We start from the raw sequence: 12,143 nt of genomic DNA, 5'->3' as shown, positions 1-12,143 counted from the left end.
AGCTAAGCTCTGTGTATTTACCTTATGCTTTCTCCCCTCCTCCACAACAGCTGACAACCAAAGTTAGGTAAAGTAATCAAACTGAAGGTCAGGATTCTAAAACTATGTTCAGTTAAAGTATAATGGACACAGAACGCTATCTAGTGGTCTTTAATAAATGGTTCAGTTTAAAATGCACGTATGGATCACCTGCCCCTTAAGCATATTCTCCAGTAATGCATGGATGAGATGTCTGGCTTTAAGACATTTGTAGGGAGTGGATGTATGGGATGCTTGTTCCAAAAGGATTAAATATTATAAATATATGAAAATAATGTAAAAATTAACCCCTTTAAACTTTTTCAGTCGTGTTCATGTTAATTGTAAAATTAGTTTTCAGCATGAGTTGATAAAGCAATGAAATTCTGGTAAATAGTTTTATATTCTTCTAGCTCATTGAGCCTGCTTCAAGCCTGCTCAGTGCTCTTTATTAGTTAGCTCATTAAGCCTGCTCAGTTGCTTTTAGTTTGTACTTAGGGTCCTTTAAATTTTATTTGCTGGCAGTGATTGAAAATGCATAAAATGCTTTATATATTTATTGTTTTTGCACTGCATCAAATTAGTAATTGAAACTCTTTATGTAAAATGGAAACAAAATAGAAACGATTAAATGTGATTTCTCAAAATTTTTGTAGGAATGAATTTACACAGATTACTACCATGGCATATGCAGCGATATGCAAAATCTGTGTTTTAAATATCAAGATTGTTACTACAACTCAGTTTTTTTTATTTACTAGCTGAATTCATTAAAATAATTATATATTATTTCTTTTTATAATTATTATTTGAGGTGCCTGGCTGCACAGTTGAAGTAACTATCTTAAGAGAAGTATTTTATATGTTTAAAAAAAATTACCACAGCTAAAGTGATGTAATGACAAAACTACATTTCATCATATGATGTATCAAGTTAACACATATAATCTTTCTATAGGAAATTGTTTACCACGTGTGTGTACTTTCTTACGACTGAAAATTTTTAAATATTATGATAGCTTTAAAAAATTCTTCTTTTAGCGAATTTCGCAAAAACTGTATAAGTTAAAAGGTATTTTGTTCATATTTGAAAATGCACGATAATAGAATTTAAATTGTTAACTTATTGCTCATATTAACTTTGAAATAATTTTACTCAAAGCTTATATTTCAATTCCGATTTTTTTTTTTGGCGGGGTGATTTTTGAAGAGGTTCTTCCTATGTGCAGGGCATTTTATACAGAGATTGCATTAAATTCCACTTCTAGATGATTTACATCTGAATAGATATTATATTTTAAGCACTTTCTTCATGACTAAAGGGGGGATGCATTCAATGTTTTGAAATGTTCCAGGTGTGTATTTTTTAAAAAGGATGAACAGTTTTTAAGTCATATGAGGTTTTTCTAGTAGATGTAAGAGGTGTTATAGAAGATTTTTTCATGCTCGATTGGACATGAATTCTTTTAAACACTAGCTGCTTGTGCGTCCAGTTGCCTAGATTAGTTATCACAAAAAAGAAAAATACATATTGATTTTATTGAGTTCAGCTAGCATAATTTCATAAAAATATTTAGTATTTCTAATCAGACATCTCCTAACTTAAATGCTTTTTTATTTATATGACTCAGATTAATAGTAGAACAAATGTTCTTAAGGACTGCATTTATTAGTCTTAAATTGCTTTTTGTTACTCAGTAACAGAGAGATTAAATTTGAAAGATAATTAGCTTTACTGAATGGCAACACACTGTCACATAGAAGATAAAAGTATTTTATTTCAGACAGTAGAACATACTACTTGTAAATAGTTTTTTTTTTTTTTACTTGAAATTCAAAGATAAATGTCTAAGTCTGGGACAGTGATGGTAAAAGTGTTTTACTTTAGCATTACCATTGTTTGCTTTTAATTTGCTGAATATGCTAAAAAAAGTTCATTAAATTCATATGAAATATAAAATAAATAAATAAAAAAATTACAAATAAAAAGTTTGGGCTTCAAAGTGCACTTGTTCGGGTGAAGGACTGTACGTGTTCAAAATTTGGTGGCTCCTAGGTTCCACCATTTCTCCACAATGCGAAGAACGCTCATTCATGCATACTGATTCTTTGTTATCTAATAATGGAGATAAATCTAATACTTGTCTTCTTCTAATATTTCCCATTCACAACTATATATATATTGATGTAATCGTGTTTTTGCGGGTTGACTGTAGGCGCTAAGCAGTTGTATGATTCGTTTCAAAGTATCTGATGTTTTCTTCTTTTACTGCATGCATTGATTCAAAACATGTTCCTTTAAACATTGATCTCAATTTAAGAATTTTGCTAGGCAGTGACTGACATTTGTTTCCAGATCATATTGTAAAATCCAGGTTGTGTCACAAATACTGATTTTTGGATCTTTCTTGATTTATTGCAGAATGTAGGTGCAGCTTTCTTTGCAGTGCATGAAGGGAAATATATCTGCATTTAATGATGACTTAAAGTTATCTAAATGGTAGAGAGTGCTGCATTTTTTATGTTTATTTGGACAAGTTTAAATATGCACAGCAAATGCTCTTGATCAGTTCTTGCTGCTTTGTGCAAACATGCTATTTTTTATACTGTATATCACTATTAGTTATGTATGAGCATAAATTCAATTTTTAAAAACTTCTTAGAAATAAAAAAATTAACCTACCTAATTATGGACTGGTATGTGTGATGGATTAACGGTCATGATTTGTTAAAGTTGTGCTACTGTGTAATGCCTATGTTATAAAATGAATGTTTAAAGACTTGTTTAAAAAATGTTTAATCAAACAAAATTTTCAAAGCATGCTACCCTCAGGGGGCTCACTTTTGTGAGTACGGGTGTGGCAATCCCGAGGTACCCTAGCCCTTCAGGGGATCATCTTCTTGGTGAGACGGGTGTCATGATCCTAGAGCCCCAGTGATCTATCCTCTTTTCCGTCTCCTCTCCTCTTTGCTGGAACTTTTTCTCTTCTCTTCTCCCTCGTGGTTTCTCTCTACGGAGTTTGGGCCTCGTCACGAGAGACTGGAACAGACCTCGTCTCTAGTTCTCGAGTGGCGAGAAAACTGCCCACGTGTTTGCCGTGCGTGGAGACCCGTGTCGCTGGAAAGGAGGGTCCTGGTAGTTGAGGGGCGAGGTACTGTCCCCAACACACTACTTTGGCCTCTGCTTCAGCTAAACGGGAGGCACCTTAGTCGTCCTCACGGGTGTCAATCGGCTGGTCACTAGTCCTTGTGTCAGTGGCTTGGGGTCAAGCTCTCGGGAGTACCTGCTTTCGGGAAAGCCGACTGTGGGGCTTCAGTTTGCGTATAGGTCCAGCTAGCCCTAACACAGGAATCTGTGTTCCCTTGTTGGGCTCCGTGGTGGGCGGGGCCGTCGGACCCGAATTTTTTCTCTTTCAATTATGGCTTCTCTATTTATTCTGAAAAAACCTGACTCAAAAGACACCAACCAAGATATTGAAATTGTTGATAAATCAATTAACAAGAAGACCCGTACCGATGAAAATGACAAAAGTACTGAAATCATTGACAAATCCAGTACCAAGAAGATCCGAACCGATGCAAATACCAAAGAGTCCGCGCTTCCTTGTTATCTCTAGTCCTTCTGGTGAACTGCAAAAGATGTCTCCTTTTCTGGTAAACAAATATATACATTCATGTATAGGTGAGCCAAGGAACATAAAGCGTCTCCGGTCAGGAGACCTGCTTATTGATACCATGTCGGCCACCCAGTCTGCTTCTCTTTCCGGACAAACCAAATTTGGAGAAATATCTATAACTGTGTCAGCGCACAAAACACTTAATTTTTGTAGAGGTGTGATCTCGGAGATCGACCTTCTGTGTGTTTCAGAAGAAGAGTTCGTCTCCGAGTTAGCTGACCAAAATGTCTGTGGTGCTAGGCGGATCAAGATGCGAAAGGAAGGTAAGTTGATCGATACAAAACACGTGATCCTTACCTTCAACACGCCTGATCTGCCTAAGAATATTAAGGCCTGATATCTAAATCTTCCTGTAAGACCTTATATTCCTAACCCTATGCGATGTTTCCAGTGCCAGCGTTTCGGCCATTCTAAGATGTCTTGTCGTGGCAGCCTCACATGCGCCCGATGCTCACAGATTGGCCACGATTCCGAAAATTGTACCACTGCGCCTTCGTGTATAAATTGCAAGGGTCAGCACCTAGCATTTTCACGCCTGTGCCCAAAATGGAAATCCGAAAAAGAAGTACAGATTCTTAAAGTTACCAGGAACATCTCGTATGCTGAAGCCAGAAAACTAGTTCAAAGCACACAGCTCCAATCAAACAAATCTTATGCCAGTGCAGTTAAAACAACACGTAGCATTGCCACCCAAACATCAATAGGCACGCAGACTAAACCAAATAAAACCCAACCGACTACATCCACCAAGAAAACAGAAAAGTCAACACATTTAATACAAAATAAAGAAACAGTCATTCAAAGTAAACCCAAAACTGCCACTAAAAATGTATCAAATAAAAATAAAAGTTCCAGCAATAGCTCTTTTGACGAAATGATTTCTGAATCTGCGGATTCAGACACTATGGAAGTAGAGGAGGGTCTAGAATTTCCCAGGCATCTACTTCCACGAAAAACCAAACAAGAGCACAGAAAGAACAAAAACCAGACATAATGGCCACCCTCGTCTCATGGAACTGTCGCGGTTTCCACCGAAATTTGCTTGACATCAAAGCCATAATTAATGCTTATCATCCTGTATGCTTCGCAGTACAGGAAACAAATCTAAAACCAGAACAACAGGCAAAACTTCGGAGGTTTTCCTTCGTCAGGAAAGATAACCTTGCAGGTGAGCGTGCCAGTGGAGGTGTAGGTCTCCTCACCTCACTGGATTATCCCTCAAATGTGCTTTCTTTGACGACATCCCTCCAAGTTGTCGCTACTCAAACAAATTTTGATATTGTTGTTACAGTCGTTTCTCTGTATTTGCCTCCAAATGAGCATATTGTTCAGCAAGATTTAAATGGTCTACTAGAGCAGCTGCCTGAGCCTTTCATCATAATAGGAGATTTTAACGGCCATAGTCCGCTCTGGGGTAATATAATACAAATTGCCGAGGAAGACAAATTGAGCAGATGATCGAAGATCATAGCCTTTGTCTCCTGAATAATGGGCAGGATACTTACTTCCATGAGCCTTCAAGGACATTCCATGCTCTCGACCTTGCCATCTGTTCACCGTCTCTGTTGCCATTTTGCACTTTTAGTGTCGGAAATGACCTGTAAAACAGCGATCATTATCCCATTTTTGTATCTCTTGCACGAAGAGGAGCAAACCCCATGTCGAGACTCCCTCGGTTTATACTGGACAGGGCAGACTGGGAACTCTTCTCTTCCTCCGCAGAGCTCACAGAGGAAATGGTAGAAGATGTGCATATCGATGACGCTGTGGAAGCTGTTACTAATACTATTATTCAGGCAGCTATGCTTTCGATTCCTAGAACATCAGGAAAAATACTAAAATATTCAAAACCGTGGTGGAATCGCGACTGTCATGAAGCACTGAAAAAACAGAAAAAAGCATGGGGTATTTTCCGTAGATATCCTACTCTGCGAAACCTCATAACATTTAAAAGAGCCAAAGCAAATGCACGAAAAGTAAGAAGGCAGAGCCAGAGGGATTCCTGGATTTCATATGTGTCGTCAATAACATCCTCCACCCCTAGTAAGCGGGTTTGGGAAAGAGTTCGAAAAGCATGCGGCATGTATAAAGACCACTCACTTTCCTTTTTGGAAAAAGATGGCCGAGTGATTAGCTCCATAGAAGAAATTGCGAATACTATTGGTGAGACATTTGCTGCCGTTTCTTCCAGCAGAAACTATACACCTGCATTTCTCTCTATGAAGCAGCACTCTGAAATAAATCCCATCGCATTCAACTCTTCCAAATCTGAGCTTTACAATAGAGCATTTACTATGGTGGAATTAAAGAGAGCTTTATTGCAGACACATAGGTCTTCTCCGGGTCTTGATGGCGTGAATTACGAAATGCTAAAGCATCTGTCCTATAAGTCACTGAATGCCCTTCTCACTCTTTACAATAGGGTGTGGAAGGAGCGTACCTTTCCCAGTGCATGGAGGAGAGCTGTTGTCATTCCTATTGCTAAGCCAGGGAAAGATCCAAGGAATCCCTCCAACTATCGGCCAATTGCCCTTACGAGTTGCCTCTGCAAACTGTTTGAAAAGATGGTAAACAGCCGCCTAGTCTACTTCTTGGAAAAATATAATATCATATCACCTTATCAAAACGGTTTTCGAAAAGGGAGAACAACCGTAGATAACATGCTCCTTTTAGAGACATCCATTCGAAAAGCTTTTTTAAGAAAAAATCACCTTGTCTCAATTTTTTTCGATATAGAGAAAGCTTATGATAGGGCATGGAGATACGGTATACTTCGCGATCTTCACGAGAGTGGCTTGTGCGGCAACCTACCAATTTTCATTCAGAATTTTCTAAAATCTAGAACTTTTCAAGTACGAATTGGCTCTGTTTTGTCAGATGTTTTTGAACAGGAAGAGGGTGTGCCTCAAGGCTGTGTGCTTAGTGTAACCCTGTTTAGTTTAAAAATAAACTCAGTATTAAAAGAACTTCCTTCCACCATCTTGGGATCTCTATATGTTGATGATCTGCAGATTAGCTGTCGAGGGGCAGACATGAGATACGTAGAGAGGCAGTTGCAGATAGCTCTGAATAAGATCCAAGAATGGTCAAACAAACAGGGATTTACTTTTTCCAAACAAAAAACTGTGTGCGTGCACTTTTGTAGGAAGCGAGGTCTCCATCCTGAACCTGAGTTATATCTCAATGGTTCAATTATTCCAATTGCGCCCGAAGTAAAATTTTTAGGAGTGACGTTCGACCAGAAATTGACTTTCCTTCCTCATGTTTTAAACCTGAGAAAGAAGTGTCTAAAAACACTAAATATTTTAAAAGTGTTGGCGAACACCTCCTGGGGTGCAGAGCGTTGCTCCATGCTTCGCATTTACAGAGCCCTTGTTCGTTCTAGACTGGACTATGGCTCAGTTGTTTACGGATCCGCTCGGTCATCAGTTTTGTTAAAACTCGATCCTGTTCACCATCAAGCTCTGCGGATTTGTTCAGGAGCTTTCAGAACTTCTCCTGTCCAGAGCCTGTATGTTGACTCTAACGAACCATCACTTTATCTGAGGCGTGAGCAATTGTCCCTATTGCAATATTTTAATATTCTATCACAACCTGAACATCCCAATAAACTGTACCTACTTGATGATGTGTGTAACACTTTATTTGAAACACGTCCATCCTGTGTTCCTACCTTTCCTTTAAGAGTTCGCCCTATCATTGAGGAACTTTCCCTCTCTGATATGCGCCCCCAAGCAGTACAGAATTTTGAATTCCCACCTTGGGAAAATGCACGGATTCAGCTTCTTGATGTTTTCAAGCATCACATCAAGGCAAGCACCAATGACATCATTTATAGACAACTCTTCGCTGAGCACAGGCACAAATATAGCAGTTATCTTTCAGTTTATACAGATGGTTCCAAGTCAAAAGATCATGTCGGGATGGCATTTGTAATTGAAAACCACATGGAGGGCAGACGCTTGCACCATGCCTCCTCTGTCTTAACATCTGAATTAACTGCAATATATTATTGTCTTTTATACATCTCTAGGCTCTGTCACAAAAAGTTTATAGTTTATACATACTCCTATAGTGCACTGAAATCTTTAGAAGCTTTTACTAACACTCAAAACCCAGTCATAGTGGATGTTCTCAAGATACATATAAACCTAACGAGTCGTGGATATGAAATCCTGTACTGCTGGGTTCCCGGTCATGTGGGAATTAAAGGGAATGAGCTGGCAGATATCACAGCCAAATCTGCTGTTGAACTGTCCAGTCGCCTCATCCCTTTTGGAGACATCCGTTGTGTTGTGAAAAAGAAGATACGAAAAAAATGGCAACAATTTTGGGATGTTCAGCGTCAAAACAAGTTAAGACATGTAAAGCCTAGAATTGAGCACTGGGATTTTGCTGGAAACCGTAAAGAAGAAGTTCTTTTGACTCGCCTCAGAATTGGTCACACAAGAGTGACACATGGCTACCTTTTAAAAGCAGAAAATGAGCCTGTCTGTTCAAATTGTAATGTTTGTCTATCTGTCCGTCATATTTTAATTGAGTGTCCATATTTTAATAATCTTCGTCAGAAGTATTTTAATAGCTGTGACATACCTCTCGACTGTTTAATCGGAAGGGAGGTGAATTGTAATTTATTTTATTATTTAAAAGAGACTGGCTTTTATCACCTAATGTAATTTGTTTTGAAGATTGTGTCTTGAATTTTAAATGTGTGGTTTTAACTTGTTTTTATATGACTTCATCCTCTGGATTTGATACATTTGTCTACTTGTTTTTATTTATTGTATTTTTAATTTCATAAATTGTACTCACCCTATCTCGCGTTTGGCGCACTATAATCAACTTTGGTTTTGCGCCATAATCTCTCACTCACTCACTATTCAAAGCATGCTCTCCCTGCTCACCTTCTTTGCTGGTCATTGGTCCAGTAACACTTTTAGATCTCTTTAGAAATTACTAAGGAGCAGTAGTGACATGGTGAGAAACATGGCTTTAGTAGCATGTTATGGGTGTCATTTTAGGTTTTGCTGGATCATTCACTGTATTAAGTTTTTATGGTTCTCTCCATGTGTAGCATAAATGAAAATCTGTGTATCTTAGAAGATCCTCAACAAAGCAATAATTTTTATTAGGTATATAGCCCTTTGTGTGCTTTGCTATATTGAATTAGATAAGTTACTTGTTAATTAAGATACTATATATAAGAGTTTGAGGTATTCATGTCTGTTCGATGCATTTAATTAACCATTAGCATAAAAGTTTTAAGCTAAAACTAAAAAGCATAAATGGAAACTTTGTTTTAAACTGTTAGTTAATTTCCATTTAGATTGTGTTTATTATGATAAAGTTTTCCTCCCCCTTTGTTCAGATTTTTTTTTTTTTTAAATGAATATATTGTCAAACAGTATTTCCCCCTCTCTTTCTTATGTGTGTATGTCTGTTTCAATATAAATTATTTTCCTGCTTGCACTTTTTATTAGCAGAATCTTTTTAGTGTTTTGATTACTAGTTGTCACTATGTAGCTGAAACATTAGTACTGAAGTGACAGTAAAATTAGTAAAAGAAATTAACATGCTTTTCCCCATGTGTTATAAATGCATTTTTTTTTTCTTTTTTTTACAGACAGAAGGAAAAAAGCAAAGAAAATTAAGAAAAGGTTTAAGAACCGAGTTATGCCTGAAGTGTTAGACTCTGCTTGTGTTAGTCATGTATCTAGGTTAAATGAACTGCCACCACTGAGGCCCAGCATTGAAACAATAGCCAATGGCCAGCCAAGTGTGTACATGTCACCAAAGAGGTCATATCAGAACGGTTGGTTTTTTTTTTTTCCCCAATGCATATTTGTCTGTAATTTGTAATCATATCTTTTTTTTTTTTTTTTCATTCAGAGTTTGTTGTCGATGCTGAAGTTTGTTTTCACTATGTGTGACCTTATCTTTTTGCTTTATTATGTCTGTGCTTAAAATCTGATATAGAAAAAATGTGCCAACATATTTTTGAAACCTGTAATGTTACTCAAAGTTTTATTTGTACTTGAATTGAATTGCGTTATCTTTTTGGGGGGAGATGCACTTTTCCGCTAGTTAGTAGTTAATTTGGAAGTATGCCACTTTACTCAATTCATTATAATTATTCTGAATAGAAAGTTTTTTTTTAGGGGGTGAATTTGAGTCCAGTGCTGCGATCTTATTTATAAACTCTAGCACCTGACAGTTGCTTAATTTTTAAAATTTTTTAAGAAGTAATGTGGGGGGGGATTAAGAATTTCTTATGTTTCACTTGTTATTGCGTATCAGCTGCATGCATGTAGAGATACTTTAAGTAACATTTTAAAAAATTTTGTTTAAAATGCTGTTGTAAACAACATCCACTGGGAATGAAGTGAAGAGAGAACTAATCATAAAGTGATAAAAATGCTGACCTGTATTTAATTGAAGTTATATACTATGATGAATAAAGTAGCTATAAATATCTACATGTATAAGTCAGTTTCTAAAGTAATATGCGGTGTGAAAAAGTTCATAGAAAATAAAAATAAATGAAATCCTCCTTCTTTCATGCTGTTTTGAGATTAAATTAATCTCAGAGCAGCTTAAAAATTATGTGTATTATTATTTTAAACATAATATTTTCTTACTTTAGGTAAGATTAATTGGGCACTGGCTGAAGAACTGGAACCTTGTAAAGAAACATCTCTCACTGGATGTCCTAACAAAAGGATTGAAGCTTGGTCAGATGTGATCAACTAATTTTTATATCTATTTATATATGTATTTCCATGTGCATCCTATATCAGAATATTTCTTCATATTCTAAGTCAGAATGTAATTTTGCATTCACAATATCATATTCAAATTTGTTTTTAAAGAGATTAGAATTTTATATATGAATTGTATATACGAGTCTGTTCATGTTTTGCAACATGTTTTATCAAATTTCAATGAAGAGCACTGTTTCTCAATGCAACATTTTTTTGTATGTTTATTTCATTCTGTAGTTACTGAAAAGTATATTGTGTGTCACAGTCTGATATGCTGTACTTGCTCAATTTATTTAGTAATAAAGTCAGCAATGCCAAATTTGATATGCTACTCATATCTGAGATTAGTATTTTTTACATTGTGATAAGCATATATTTCAGCTGATCAGTCTGCAGTCTCATAATTTTGAAAGTTAATGGAAAGTTAAACAGAATAAGAAATTTATTCTAAAAGTGGTTATATATCTACTTAAATTCTAATTTCTTAATGAGTAGTAAAAAATTTCAAGCACTGACAAATTTTTAAGCCAAATATTACATCAGCAGGAAATAAGTATTTTTTGAAGTATATTATTACATGATTTCTGTGGCAAGCCTTTTGATTATTTGGAAGAAACAAAGACAAGTTTATGTAGTCATTTCTACTAAATGACTTCAATTGATGTGTAACCAAAAGTTCAAAATATCAATATAAAATTCTCAACAGCATCTGCTTAAGAGACCATATTTTAAATTGAAGTTACCAAATGAAGTGGAAGAATAATTTAAATAGACTTCTACTTTTTTTTTTTTTTTTTTTTTTTTTTTTGTAAATGTGGGAGACTTTTAAAATAATGAAAGAAGTCTTAATCCTTAAATGCAAGTTGTAGATGTTATGTAACAAAGCAAAGAAAACTTATTTTTTTATTATGATTCTTGAATGACAAAACTTTATGTTCTTTTCAATAAGCTCAGGAATGCTTTCTACCAGTTTTAGCCAACAGGTGATGATATTTGACAAAAGTATTATGGGTATATGTCTATTATGTTAAAAGCATGTATAATCATCATATTTTTCTTGCTCTCAATAAAAGTATTAATATTATTTACTAAAAATTATTTTTGTATTTTTCCACTTAGTTTCTTGAAACTGAATTATAATTTATTAAGCCAATGCTAAGTATTGTACATTAGACATAAATCTATTTAACATTCTGAAGCACATAAAAATTCTGTTATGGTATTTTATGCTTTTTTGAGTAATCTGTAATTTCAAAAGTTTTAAATTAATTTTAAAAGATGATGCATTTAAGGATTAAGTAATCTTCTGTTTGAAGTTAGAAATTATAATTCAAAACTTACTGAGTGGAAAATTATAGTCACATACCTTACTTCTGTTTAGTATTTTGTGTGCTATTTTTTTTTTTTTTTTTTTTTTTTTTTTTTAAATGATTTGCACCTCTAAAATTCATTTCTAAATCATTTGCAAAAATCAGAATATAAAATAATTTGCAAAAACAATAAATGCTGTCAAGACTATATGTTTGCTTTGTTTATATAAATGCATTTTTTCTAGAATATTAGTTTTTCCTAGTTGTAAATTGTATTGAAATTCCAATATATTTATTTTAAATAGCATATGTTTTATCAGAAATCAGGGATAAAATGACAAAAGATAGGCACTGTTTGTTGTGGCCAGAATATGTAA

At 35.2% G+C, this 12,143-nt stretch overlaps 1 protein-coding gene across 1 annotated transcript in view; it reads left to right on the top strand.

Moving 5' to 3' along the window:
- LOC118205757 (ADP-ribosylation factor-like protein 13B) overlaps positions 1-12,143 on the top strand; it is a 66,851-nt gene that overhangs the window by 43,469 nt on the left and 11,239 nt on the right. Inside the window, exons 8-9 of the mRNA XM_085820458.1 lie at positions 9,319-9,507; positions 10,339-10,426. Coding sequence (XP_085676584.1) covers positions 9,319-9,507; positions 10,339-10,426 — 277 coding nt within the window. The remainder of the gene's footprint in view (positions 1-9,318; positions 9,508-10,338; positions 10,427-12,143) is intronic.

The sequence above is a fragment of the Stegodyphus dumicola genome, chromosome 1, assembly GCF_044657685.1.
Source record: "Stegodyphus dumicola isolate Sdum_Otavi_A_Nest chromosome 1, ASM4465768v1".
In the NCBI taxonomy this organism is placed as follows: Eukaryota; Metazoa; Arthropoda; class Arachnida; order Araneae; family Eresidae; genus Stegodyphus; species Stegodyphus dumicola.
The sequence above is the reverse complement of the archived record's forward strand: the minus strand, read 5'-3'. Positions and strand labels throughout refer to the sequence as shown.